At 39.7% G+C, this 14,877-nt stretch overlaps 1 protein-coding gene across 1 annotated transcript in view; it reads right to left on the reverse strand.

Moving 5' to 3' along the window:
• Positions 1-14,877, reverse strand: part of ZFYVE9 (zinc finger FYVE-type containing 9) — a 133,990-nt gene that overhangs the window by 24,139 nt on the left and 94,974 nt on the right. The window contains exons 11-13 of the mRNA XM_054720563.1: positions 8,829-9,053; positions 5,921-6,003; positions 1,932-2,036 (exon numbers count right to left, since the gene is read on the reverse strand). Coding sequence (XP_054576538.1) covers positions 1,932-2,036; positions 5,921-6,003; positions 8,829-9,053 — 413 coding nt within the window. The remainder of the gene's footprint in view (positions 1-1,931; positions 2,037-5,920; positions 6,004-8,828; positions 9,054-14,877) is intronic.

Here is a 14,877-nt window from a genome sequence, read left to right on the forward strand (position 1 = left end):
TTTATCCTCGGGTGAGGGTTAACAAAAATAAAAATTTTTAAAAATGAGTGAGAGTTAGGTAGGTGAAGAGGAGGGGAAGTGTGCATCAATAATATGGCTTGTGCAAGGGCTATAAAGCAAAAAAAGGAACACAGGTTAGGAAGTAATAAGAAAGACTATAGGTATAAATGAAAAAATGAATGAGAGGAAAAGTAGAATGTTGTGGTTGATTAAATGAAATAATGTATATAATGAAATATACTTTTTCAAATATGAAGTGAAGACTTATTAGACACAACACAGTTCAACTCTCCAAGATTGTGAGAGATACAATTATGTTGAATTGAAACAAAAACTGAATTAGAAGAGAAGTCAGTCTGCTAAATCAGGTAAGAAAAATAAGTGATAATAAATTGGTGAACTTTATTGAAAATGAAAAGTAATAAATGATAAGAAATGTGTTTACTATTTTTGAACAAAGATTTCTGAAATTGCACAACCATAAACCTAGAAGACAGAATTCAGATAAAGACAAATAATATGAATGGCAGCTGTTATCCTGAATGTCATCAGTCAGTACTGAAATAACTATGGGAAGCCTCATAGCTTTCGTAGATATACTAAGCAGACCCAATTCCCAGCACAAAGCACCATCTTGCAAACACCAAGGATAGTAATATACGTTACCGGTTTGGGGATGATATCTGATCATCTTACTTCTGGACAGTAAGCTCCCACAAAGCAAGAAAAATGTTCTTACTCATCTTTGTATTTCATAACACAGAATATGCTTAATCAATGTTTCTGAATCAAATAATAAAACTTCAAATATGAGAAAACAAGTTTTCAAAGCATAATCTCTTTATAATTCACTTTGAAGATTTGCCTCTACCTAGTCTAGTATATTAATGCTTGATATTCATTTCCAGGTAGGACTAAAAGCTAAAAACTGCTAATCGTATCCCAGAAAAAATTAAGCATACACTAGCTACTATTTTCCATTCTCCTGAAAAAAGCCATCATAGAGAAAGCCATGGGTAAAGGCTTTCTTAACATAGATCATTCTCACACATAGCAATGCAGAGCCCTGAGCTTCTAAGTCCAGTAAAACATTTGTGTGATTCTAAGTGCATAACAAGTACACAATGTTTATTGAATGCACAAGTGAATAAGTAAATAGAAGTCTGAATAAAGAAGGAAAAAAAGAAAGGAAGAAAGAAAAAAAAGAGAGGGAAGGAGGAAATTATTTCATACCAAGAAGTAGTGAAAGAAGTGATCAGGGAGTTATCTATCATCCTGCCTAATAAAACAACAACTTTACACAAAAAAACAACACATTTTAACTATTATAATATCAAGCTAACTTTTAAAATAACATTTATTTTAAATCACAATGTTTACTATTAGACATTTCAGAAATTATCTTAAGAACATTTTAAATTCAAGAAAGATTTCACATGACAAATAGGTAAAGGTTTATACAACTGTTAATATGTATATAATATGCACAATTTCATTTTATTTACAAAATACAGCTTAATTTAAGATGCAATCATTTGCTTTTGGAACCTTACTTAAATGTCATTTTGGGACTTAGTGACCTGTGCTAAAACATAAACGACAGTCAAAAATAACATGTACTCACAGTAAAGAAAAAATGAAAAGATTCCACCATGAATATTATAAAGTTTATTTTATATCTTGATCAGAATGCAAATCTATCACTGATTATCATGGCATGCAAAGGTCAAAAGCACAACCAATGACTAAATAAATCACAAATTTAATATCTTGCTAATTATAAAATTTCTCATCATTGATCTAGGTCATACAATATTACGAACTGATTTCACTGTCAACTATTTAAAAATAAACTTTATAAATAATCCCCTATTTTTCAACTTCATTCATGCATTGAACTATGAAAAATATGCCTTCATGATAAAACTTACCTCATTGTATCTGTTGCTGGGAATTTTGATGCTGGTTTTCCGAACTTCCATATCAACCACCAAACCTTGAACTATTGGCAATGTATATTGGTAATTTCTGAAGTCCTGGGCAAAAGCAGATTGAAGTGGAATAAAGAAGTAATCAATGACAGGATTCCACTTATAGTAATAAAATTAGCAAAAGTGGAAAAAATATCAAAATGAAAAGCTTCAATTCATCTAAATAGTAAGAATAATGAGAGTCCCATAGTGTACTGGTATGTGTACTCCAGCTCTTCATTAAACTGTAAACGCTTATAGATAAATTTAAAAGTTTCATATATCTCTTATATACAACTAGAGGCCCGGTGCATGAAATTCGTGCACGGGGCGGGGGTGGGGGGGTGAAGGGTCCCTCAGCCCAGCCTGCACCCTCTCCAATCTGGGACCCCTCAAGGGCAGTCGGACACCCCTCTCACAATCCAGGACTGCTGGCTCTCAACCGCTCACCTGCCTGCCTGCCTGATTGCCCCTAACTGCTTCTGCCTGCCAGCATGATCACTCCCTAATCACTCCCCTGCCAGCCTGATTGACGCCTAACTGTTCCCCTGCCAGCCCGATTGCCCCTAACTGCCCTCCCCTGCCAGCCTGGTCACCCCTAACTGTCCTCCCTTGCAGGCCTGGTCACCCCCAACTGCCCTCCCCTGCTGGCCCGGTCACCCCTAACTGCCCTCCCTTGGTAGCCTGGTCACCCCTAACTGCCCTCCCCTGCCAGCCCGTTGCCCCCAACAGCCCTCCCCTGCAGACCTGTTTGCCCCTAACTGTCCTCCCCTACACGCCTGGTCACCCCTAACTGTCCTCCCCTGCATGCCTGGTCACCCCTAACTGCCCTCCCCTGCAGGCCTGGTCACCCCTAACTGCCCTCCCCTGCAGGCTTGATTGCCCACAACTGCCCTCCCCTGCCGGCCATGTTGTGGCAGCTATCTTGTGTCCACTTGGGGGAAGCCGTCTTTGACCACAGGGGGTGGCCATCTTGTGTGTTGGAGTGATGGTCAATTTGCATATTACTCTTTTATTAGATAGGATATTAAACAAATATTTGAATACTTACCCTGCTTTAACACCACTTAACACTTTCCATATTTATTTATTAAGAGGCCCAGTGCACGGATTCATGCACTGGTGGGGGGGGCGTGGCCTGCGGGCATAGGCCCGCTGTGAGAGCACCACTCATCCTGGTCAGCCGAGTGGCACTCCCACTGTTGGAGCGCACTGACCATCAGGAGGCATCTCCTGTGTTGAGCGTCTGCCCCCTGGTGGAACTGGTCGATGGGTCGTTCTGATCATTCTGCTGGTCGGTTGCTGGGCTTTTAGATAGATAGATAGATAGATAGATAGATAGATAGATAGATAGATAGATAGATAGATTAACTGTCTCCTCCCACTAAGGAAAGCTCCAAGAGGGTAAGAACTCTCTCTTGTTTTGTTCTAATTATATTCCAAATACCTGAAACAACCTAGGCCCTGAATGAATATTTGCAGGGTACACACACACGATATCTAGTCTGGCTGAAGCAAAATGAGCAAGAGGGGTAGGAGTCGAGGTCAAAGTGATAGCAAACAGCTAGATTTCACAGGGTCTTACAGGCCACCATAAGGACCTCTACATTTTTTTTTTTTGGCCAGGTTTGTGCTTGAACAGTATTCACACAAAGATGTGTGTCATCTTACATTTAACAAAATGAGTAATAAAAAATTGGTTTTAAATATGAAAAAACCAAGATCAGTAATCCCATGCTACCGTAACACTAAGGCCAGGATTACCATCACTGTCTGGGGGGGCGGGAGGGGGGGGGCGGAGGGGGGTGCAGATTAATGCTGAGCACATGTGTCTGTTGTTATAGGAGATTCTGGAATGTTTGAGGGTTAGCCAGGGATGGGGGGAAGGAGATCAGATACACAATAAAAATAATCAAGACAAGAGACAGTGATCATTTCAACCCAGATGTTAATAGTTCAAAAGGTTTTGAGAAGTTTTCAGATTCTAGATATATTCTAGATACACTGCAGAATGCTTGGCTTAAAATAAAAACAAGACAGAATGCTCTATGCCAGTGGTCAAACTCATTAGTCAACAGAGCCAAATATCAACAGTACGACGATTGAAATTTCTTTTGAGAGCCAAATTTTTTAAACTTAAACTTCTTCTAATGCCACTTCTTCAAAATAGACTCACCCAGGCCGTGGTATTTTGTGGAAGAGCCACACTCAAGGGGCCAAAGAGCCGCATGTGGCTTGTGAGCTGCAGTTTGCCGACCACGGCTCTATGCTTTAATTGTTCATTACCTCTAATCCTAATAATAATCCTGCAAGGTCACTTACATAATAAGTGTAAAATCAGGGGCTAGAATCCTGTACTATTTCACTCCAAGGCTCCTTATACTTAGAAAAGAATATCCCATCTAATAAAAGAGTAATATGCAAATTGACCATACCTCTGTTACACCCACAAGCCACGTCCACCAGCCAATCAGGAGCAAGTATGCAAATTAACCCAATCAAGATGGCTGCAGCCACGGAGAGAGCAGGAGGCTTGGGTTTCCCCAGCAATGGAGGAAGCCAAGCTTTCCACACACCCTGGCAGGCCAGGCCTCCACTCAAGGATACAAAGTTTCATTTATAGAAGATAAATAAATCCCAACAAAAATGGCAGCAGCCACGGAGCTGGAGAGAGCAGGAGGCTTGAGTTGCCACCAGCGATGGAGGAAGCCAAGTTTCGGCAGCCCTGGCCTGCCTTGGCCTCCGCTTAAGGCTACAAAGTTTCAATTATAGAAGATAAATAAATCCCAACAAAAATGGCTGTGGCCACGGAGCAAGCAGGAGGCTTGGCTCCGCTCAAGGCTACAAAATTTCAATTATAGAAGGTAAATAAATCCCAGATACCAGGGCCTCTTCTTGGGTCGCCGGGGGGCATGGCAGGCCTGCAAACCACCACAGGCCCGCAAACCACCACAGGCCCGCAAACCACCACAGGCCCCTCGCCCAGGCCGCCCCATGCCCTAAGGGAACCTTCACCCTGATCCGGGACACCCTTCAGGACAAACCAGCCGGCCCCCACCAGAGCACCAGGCCTCTAGCCTATCTAATCCTATCTAATAAAAGAATAATATGCAAATTGACCATCACTCCAACACACAAGATGACTGCCCCCATGTGGACACAAGATGGCCGCCACAAGATGGCCAGCAGGGGAGGGTAGTTGGGAGGGACCAGATCTGCAGGGGAGGGCAGTTGTGGGTGGTCAGGCCAGCAGGGGAGGGCAGTTGGGAGGGACCAGGCCTGCAAGCAAGGGCAGTTGGGGGCGATCAAGCCTGCAGGGGAGGGCAGTTAGGGGTGACCAGGGTGGTAGATGAGGGAAGTTGCGGGTGACCAGGCCTGCAGAGAATGGCAGTTGGTGGGGACCCAGGCCTGCAGGGGAGAGCAGTTGGGGGTTACCAGGCCTGCAGGGGAGGGCAGTTAGGGGTGACCAGGCCTGCAGGGGAGGGCAGTTAGGGGTGACCAGGCCTGCAGGGGAGAGCAGTTAGGGATGACGAGGCCTGCAGGGGAGGGCAGTTAGGGGCAATCAGACTGGCAGGGGAGCAGTTAGGCATAAATCAGGCTGGCAGGGGAGTGGTTAGGGGGTGATCAGGCTGGCAGGCAGAAGCGGTTAGGGGCAATCAGGAAGGCAGGCAGACGAGCAGTTGGGAGCCAGCAGTCCTGGATTGTGAGAGGGGTGTCCGAGGCAGTCGGACATCCCCCAAGGGGTCCCAGATTGGAGAGGGTGCAGGCTGGGCTGAGGGACACCCCCCCTATGCACGAATTTCGTGCACCGGGCCTCTAGTATATATATATAAATCTTCACCTGCCTGAAGCAGCAGAGGCATTGCTATCAACAAAATAATAAAATCCTTCTCTTCCTTCACCCATATAAATCCCAGTAAAGAAAAAGAAAGCAAAAATTACCAACTTACTGAAAGAAGATTCATAATGGTATGTCCTGTCTCTCCAAACAATGGCTTCCGAAATCTGACGCTGAACAGTGGGCATGGATAAACTATGGAAATGAGAAATGATCAGACTAAGTCTGGCAGCTTAAAATTTGAATAAAAGAGATATCATGGTTGATAGTTTTCATTAGAGCATATGAAATTTAGAGCTCAAAAGTATTTAGCGCCCTGTCTGGTTTGGCTCAGTGGTCGGAGCATCGGCTTGTGGAGCGAAGGGTCTCGGGTTTGATTCCCAGTCAAAGGCATATACCTCGGTTTCAGGCTCAATCCCAGCCCCTGTTGCGCATGTGCAGGAGGCAACCAATCTATGTGTCTCTCTCACATTGATGTTTCTCTCTCTCCCCCATTCCCCCCCTCCACTTCCTCTAAAAAGGAGAAAAAAAAGTCAATGGAAAAAATATCCTCAGTGAGGATTTTTAAAAAAAAAAGTATTTAGCAGGTAGCATCAAAGGCAAATCCTGAGACTTCTATAAACTACACCAATCTGTTTTGATGACCAGAATAAGCCTTTTGATGCAGTGGTTTCAAAAATGACCACAAGGTCTTAGGAAGCACTGTTCTTCAAAGTGGATTAATATGATCCAGGAAATATATATCTTCTGATTCCTCTGTGCTCAAGCATCTAAAAGAATTCACTTTTAGACATCTTCCAACCAGGACCCTCCTTAGGGGAACCAAATACCACGTGATCCTATTAGCTGGCTCACTCCTTGAACTTTATGGTCTGAATTCTCTGTTCAAGAAATTATACATGCTGGTTCATCTGCAAACAATCCCTTTCCTTTTCCTACTTCACTAGGCTGATGATATGCTTCCTTCACAGTTCAATCCAGAAGCCTTTGGTCCAAGACATATTTCTTATCTAATTCCTTCATTATTGGTGAACTTAGGGCCCATCTTGGAGCGCCCATAGAACTCTGTTAACTCTGAATATGTGTATTAATACAATACACTACTTCATGATTTCTGTATGTCTTCCTTACAAAGGTTTCCAAGGGCCTATAACAGGTCTTGGCCATTTCTGAATTCCCAGAATTCATGACACATGGTAGGCCTTTATTAATTTCTTGTTGAATTAATGAATAAATAAGTGAAGCAATGAAGTTCACCTGCTGAGGACATATATATTTTATGGTTTATAAAATAATTTTTTCATCTCATTTGATCCTCTTAAAAATCCTATCTATACTAATAAAAGGGTAATATGCTAATTAGACTGGATAGACCGGACATCCTTCCTGACAAAGCCGGGGCCCGGGAGAAGCTGCCCGGGGTCCCAGGTGCCTGCGGCCAGCCCAGGCGAAGCAGGCCTGGGTCCCGGGTGCTGCGGCCAGGGCAGAGGCGGTTAGGGACGATCAGACAGGCAGGTGAGCAGTTAGGGGCAATCAGGCAGGCAGGCCAGTGGTTTGGGGTGATCAGGCAGGCAGGCAGAGGCAGTCAGGAGCGATCAAGCAGGCAGGCAAGTGGTTAGGGGCCATCAGGCAGGCAGGCAAGCAGTTAGGGGCGATCAGGCAGGCAGACAGAGGGGTTAGTGGCGATCAGGCAGGCAGGCAGAGGCAGTTAGAGGTGATCAGGCAGGCAGGTGAGCGGTTAGGGGCGATCAGGCAGGCAGATGAGTGATTAGGGGCAAGTGGCCAGGGCAGAGGCAGTTAGGGGCAATCAGGCAGGCAGGCAGAGGTGGTTAGGGGCAATCAGGCAGGCAGGCAGGCAGGTGAGCGGTTAGGAGCCAGCAGTCCCAGATTGCGAGAGGGATGTCCAACTGCTGGTTTAGACCCAATCCCGCTGCAGGATCCCTGTGGGATTGGGCCTAAACCAGCAGTCGGACATCCCCCAAGGGCGCCTGGATTGTGAGAGGGTTCAGGTCGAGCTAGCGGGGGGGGGGGGGGGGGACCCCCCCCATGCACAAATTTCAAGCACCAGGCCTCTAATATAATATAAAAGGCAGGCTTTTATCACCAGTTGCAAAAGAAACTGACAATCAGACAACTTGAGTGATTTGACCAAAGTTACAGAGCTAGTAAGTGGTAGCGTTAAGAACCTATTCAAGTGGTCTAAACCAGGGTGCTTTCAATTAGGTGAAGTTATAAAGTTTAAAATAAAGCTTGCATTTAGTCCTTGTTGTCTTTAAAAAAAAAAAATCACAACTTAGTTGCACTGCTACAACCATGGGAAGGAAGGTCTCTGTTGCTTACCTTATCAACTGAGAGTGATCTCTATACCATTAGTTTCCAGTATCTGTTAGGTTACATAAAATATAATTTGCCATAACTATTTTCCAACCAAGTGACAAAAAATACACCCACCAAATATAGACACTATAAAAAGTAAAGTTAGCCCTGGCAGGGTGGCTCAGCTGGTTGTAGTGCTGTCCCATGCACCAAAAGATTGCAGGTTTGATTCCTCGTCAGGGCACATATCCAGGTTTTGGATTCGATGCCTGGTCAAGACACATAAGGGAGGCAAAAGATTGATGTTTCTCTCTCCCTCTCTCTTTTTTTCTCTCTCTCTAAAAAAAATCAATAAAATAAAAAACATATCCTCAGGTTTAAAAAAATAATAATAAAGTTACTTCTTAAGTTCAAATTCATTTTTTTCTGAAGATGGTTATGTATTTATCAATGAATTATAAAACCAATAAGTTTAGAGGGTAATAAATAATCACCAATTTTCTCATTTGATATTTTTAAGTCCGTCCCATTCTAGGCAAAATGAGTAGAGATAATGGCTAAGTTTAGCTTAGCTATTTGAAAATACTACTTCTGCTGAATTGTATCAGTATCACAAGGGGCTAGGGGACTCTGAATATTTCAGAACTTTATTTAGTCATCATGACTTGCTCATGTATTTTAGAAGAAAGTATGTTATTACTTACGTCGATATTCAGCTCCAAGTCTCAACATCAGTCGAATAGGAAACACTTTAGCCCAAGGAGTTTCCCATTTCTGGATGAGAATCCCAAATAAGTAAGGTGGGGCTGGGAGTACAAGGTCTTGCAGTGACTGGTAAGTAGATGTCACATATAAGAATCCTCCATGTTCTTTACTGCCAAGGAAACTTTGACTGAAGAAGGAATGTCCTAAGTTGCCCACAACATTCCCTAAAACAAAAAAGTTCAGATTACTTTCTATTAATAAATCAATAATATATTTAGTAATCATTATTACTCAATACTAGGCCAGACATTACTGAACACTAATTCCTAACTTTTCACCATGAAACAGCCATGTTTAGAAAGTTTTTAAATAAACAAATGGCATTTATTAAATGAAAAAATTTTCCCCAATGTTATCAGGGCTTCTGTGAGCATGGTATATATATCTTGTATTATCACTGTAGAAGTTTGTCTAGATCAGGAGTGGGGAACCTTTTTTCTGCCAAGAGGCATGTAGATATTTATAACATTATTTGCTTAATATAATTCACTTAATATAAATGTTTGTTGCCATGAAAAAAGCGCCTAGATTTATTGAATTTCAAGTCCTGCCTGTGGTTGCCTTGGCAGGGCCAGACCCAATGATTCTGCACGCCTTATGCAGCCTGAGGGCCGGACATTCCCCACCCTTGGTATAGAGTAAAGCCAAAAATATTGATGGCTTCCCTTGTTAGATGGTGCAACTTTACTATATGAATCAGGATAACAATTATTGATTCAAAGGTCGTGAAAATATGTTAAGATTAGGTACCTGCTCTCACAGAGCTTATAATCTCACTGGGTGAAAAAGTTAATTCATGAACATAATGAATTAAGACAATAAAGTTATGTATGAGACATTGAGGGGAAAAGAAAATTTATAGAGAAGGTTGTGCCTTTGTAATTTTGGAGACAAATATGAAATGTAAATAACGTAGGGCTTACTTAAATTCATATTAGGTGGGGATTCTTTTTTTTACCTGCAAATGCTCTTTATTAAGCACTTTCTAATTTAAGTATTTTTTAAAATGAAACAGTACCAAATCAGCCCTTCATTAATGAGATATTTTCCTTAGTTCAGAATTACAAAATTTCTGATAAGAGCTGTTCAATAACGTAAGAGCAGATATGTTCACTAGAATGTGCAAGCTTCCTTTGATGTCTCTGAAAGACCACCAAATACAAAAATCCCCATCACAAATGTTAGTGCTTACTTTTTTGAAAACTGGAGTCTGTTTGTTCACAGAACAGTTCAGTGATGGGTCATAGAATCCTTGAGTGAAGGTGGGAAGCTATATTGATAGTAGGGTCTACAAATAAAGGTAACACCTCCCACACAAAACTCAGAAAAACTCTGTGGATGAGAGCCATGTTCACCTGGACATCATCATCATTAGGGGTACTAAGTACTCTTGCCGCAGGATTAACTGAAACTGGCTGCCCATTTAAACTGTTGGACCAGATCTATATTAAAAAAATATCCCCATACAGCCCTAGCTGATTTGGCTCAGTAGGCAGAGCATTGGTCTATAGACTGAAGGGTCCCAGGTTCAATTCCGGTCAAGGGCACATGCCTGGGCTGCAGGCTCAATTCCCAGTGGGGGGCATGCAGGAGGCAGCCGATCAATGATTCTCTCTCATCGATGTTTCTCTCTTTCCCTCTCCCTTTCTCTCAGAAATATATATATATATATATATATATATATATATATATATATATATATATATATATATATATATATATATATTTAAATCCCCATATCAAGAAAGTAGTATGGTATTTTGAAAAAAAGGTCACAGATTTGGGAGTTTCAGAGATATGAGTTTGAATACTAGTTTGATCACTCATTATTGTGTGATTTGGGGGCAAGTTACTTAACTTCTGTGAGCCTCAACAGAAGCTAAAATGGGAGAAATTATACTAAACTTCTGACCTGCTGGGAAGAATAAATGGTAGAATATATGTAGAATGGCTATCAGTACCTGGCACACAGTGTGTTCTCAAAACATAACTATTAGTTATAATGCAAATATACATATAATAATCAGCCAAACATTACAGGATTTTCTTTGCTTTATCAAAGGTTTTAAAGTAAGGTTTATATAAATTTTCATCTTTTTATCTGGAAGGGTGGGGAGAAGGAGGGATAGGAGAAGAGATGGAAGATTTCTCCCTCCCTCCACAATGGAGAGTACACAATAGCATTCCTCTAAAGCTCTAATGACAGCATTTTTATGTTTCATAAGAATGTCCTAGTGAATACAGCTCAGAGGTGAAAAATGCTGGCTTGGAACTCAAGGCATTTGTTAATTATTCCTTTGAAATCTATTATTGGTATTTTCCCACAGATATTGATTACCTTTCTGCCCCTATCACACTGAAAATTTTTAGTATGTCCCCTTCCATTATAAAAAATATCTTTTATGCTTTAAACATTTACTTTCTTTAAAAAAAAATTTAAGTAGACTTTTATCAATCCAAAGAGTGATTTAGTTTACACTGTCATTACTACCTCATCAAAAAAAGGGTAACAGTCCACAGATACTGGCAAAAATAACACACTGGACATAAGAATTTGATAAAGAAAAGCTTTCATTTGAAGACTTAATCTGGGGCTCTTGAATTCATAAAATCTATTATATACTAATTTATACAGAATATTTCTCAATGGAAACATTCAATACAATGTATCCACTGAACTAATTCTACATACCCCAAGATCACTGAAGAATCTATATAGTAATTAAAACAGACAGCTCTTGCTTCTGAGCATAAATGATCTGACAATAATGTCAAATGCTTTAAATCAGTAGCTTGCAAAGCAATTCAGGTAATTATCAAACCAGTGCCACTAGCTTAACAGAGCTAGTACCATTTCTGAATTTGGAGGTTTTATTTTACAGATGAACAAATTGAAGCTTAGGGGTAGAGGTGAAGTGACTCTCAAAGACACTGGGTAAATAAGTGGCAAAATAAGATCTAAAAAGCAGATCTTTCAATCTCTTGATCTTTTGACATACCACAATTTCTTTAAAATATATATAATTTGCAATTTTCTATCTTAAATTTGGAATTAAAACTTTGTTTTTCAAAGTGCTCACAAATAACCATCTTTAAATTCAATTTAAATACAACTTAAATATCTATGACAACAGCTTCCTTTGTTTCAAAGCATATTTATCAATCTTTACATCAACTCAAATGGAACAATTTCCAAACAGTTCACTTACTTCAAGAAATACTAATATTTTAGGCATTAATATAACTTAAAAAAGCTCAAGTCATCAATTTATTCAGTTCCTTGGAGTTCTCTGTAATACAATTCACTACAGTTAAGCATGAGTACTTCATAAAAGATTATTTCCTCAGTTTAGAACATCTGTGAGATTTACCATGTAACTTCAAAAAGCTCAAGAGGCAGTTTATTGCTTTTTATGGTTCAAAAAATGAGATTTAGAGAAGACACAGCTGAATTCAAACCTGGGTCCAACCACTTACCAGCTATGTGTGTGATTGTGGGCAAGTTATTGTGCCCTCAGTGCCTTTCAGTTTCCTCATATGTAAAATGGGAAAAAGAACAGTATAAACTTCATAGTTAAGAAGAAGTGGAATAGTGCACATAAAGCAATGAATACATTGCCTATCATGTAGCAAGTGCTCAATAAATATTAATGATTAGTCTTAAGTCATGTCTTCATAAATAATTCCATATTACTTTCTCATCAGTTGAAAAATTACTCTACAAAGCATCAATACCTTGGCTCCTCTGTTCACAGAAAGATAAAATAAATGTAACTTATCAAAAAGGTTCAAAATTAGCTGGAAAAATAAAAACCTGTTCCATCTATAATAATAAAAGGGTAATATGCTAATTAGACGAGACTTCCTTCCAGACGTCATTCCGGATGAAGCCGGGGCCAGAGGGAAGCCCGGGTCCTGGGTGCCAGATGGAAGCTGGTGCCAGCAGCCAGGGGAAGGAAGCCCTACTCTTGCACGAATTTCGTGCATCAGGCCTCTAGTAAGATAATATTCTTTAACTAGTAAAACAATACAAGAAAATCATTGATGATGGTGAAAACACCAGTGAGGTTCCTCTTTCCCTGGAAATGCATTAGTCAGGAAACTTTTTGTTTTACAGGTAAAAAAGTGACTTGCTTCAAAATTATTATATACAATTTAAAATCTTCCATGGCATTATGATAATTAGAAGGCATCCTGAAACTCTCAAATGTCGTTTCTCACAAAATATAATTTTCCCCCTCACTGTGGAAAGCATAAGCAACTATGACAAATATATATTACTAAATAAGAAACATATATACATACATGTATTATTAAATACATGTAGTTTAGATGAAAATTTCAGATTAAATTATAAAGTTCATTCAAGGGTTTTTAAGGTTTTTTTTTTAGTGATTTGTGGTAGAGAAACCACTAAGCAAGTAATAGAGTATTCAAAGCTTTCATACTCAAGGGAAATTTAAGATACAATTTGCCAATTCCTCTCACTGTACTATACAAAGGAGAAAAATAATGAATTGAGGTCATTTTAGAACACTTAAAATATGTTTCCACCTATTAAAAAAATCATAGTGAAATAATATAGCAAGTTGCTACTTTATCTAAAAACAGGATTCATAGTAAAACATGCATATCACATAGATATTTTGCATATCTGTTTTTAAAAACTGCTATACTACTAATAGTACAGTTTTATGCTATACTGACATAAACTAAAGAACAGTGGTTGGGGAGCTTTAGGCCTAATTCTGCCACCAACTAGGCCTGTGATTTAGACAAGCTATCAACATCTCCAGGTTTCATTAGAGTTGTACTAGATAATCTAAGATACTTTTCTAGGCCCTTATTTCTGAGCTGTGAAATGACTACTATTCAAGAAGAGACTCTCATAGCTCATTTGTTTATGCTGCTGAAATGTTATTTACCTAAGTATACATGTATATTGGGTGAGGGCATGTACATATATTTAAGATGGCTTAAATGTATTATACATGTATACTGGGTGAGGGCATGTACATATATTACAATATAAATATACATGTATATTGGGTGAGGGCATGTACATATATTTAAGATGGCTTAAATGTATTATAGGCAGACCTTAGGCTATCACCATTATCTTACTATCAGTTCCAAGTAATTTTTTGTTGCAGACCTTTTGCATTTCAATATAATAATGGACTCTACTGATATATACGGATACTTTTTAAAAATAAGTAACTATACATTCTAAACATATATTTTAATGACTCATATAATGATTCATGCCTTTCCTTGTAGGTATTTCTCAGAGTTCCATTCACAGCTCTAGTCTCTTCACACTTGCCTATCTGATTCAGAACTGTAGTTTAAACTTTCACATAAACACTGGGTCTCCCAGATCCACCTCCTGGGGTCATTTCAATTTATATATCATCATCTGCTGTCATCATTTCAAATTCAACGCAATGAACAAAGACTTCAGCTGCCATATTTGTTCTTCTTCTATTTACTACCTTAATGAATCTGAAGTCAACTTTCCACTTGTTCCCTCTCACCCCTCACATCCAATTAGTTAACTAATTCTATTCAACTAAAGCATCGCTGTCGTTTATCTCTCTTCAACAGTCTTTATTCCCATTGCCATTACTAAACTTAAACCCTGATAATTTCTTGCTGAATTCCTACAACAGCTTTTTTAAAAAAATCTATTTTAAAATAACAAATATTGGTGAAAATGTGGAGAAAAGGGAACCCTTGTGCAGGTGGAAATGTAAAATGGTGCAGTCACTATTGAAAAACAGTATGGAGTTTTCTCAAAACTTAAAAATATGGCTACTATATGATTAGTTCTCCAGTTTATACTAGCTATGCATTTACTTTTTGATTGTTACAGTAAATAATTTTTATAATTTACTAGAGGCTCGGTGCATGAAATTCATGCATGGTGGGTGGGAGGTGGAGTGGGGGGTCCCCTTTGCCCAGCCTGCACCCTCTCCAATCTGGGAC

Source organism: Eptesicus fuscus, chromosome 9 (genome assembly GCF_027574615.1).
Source record: "Eptesicus fuscus isolate TK198812 chromosome 9, DD_ASM_mEF_20220401, whole genome shotgun sequence".
Lineage (NCBI taxonomy): Eukaryota > Metazoa > Chordata > Mammalia > Chiroptera > Vespertilionidae > Eptesicus > Eptesicus fuscus.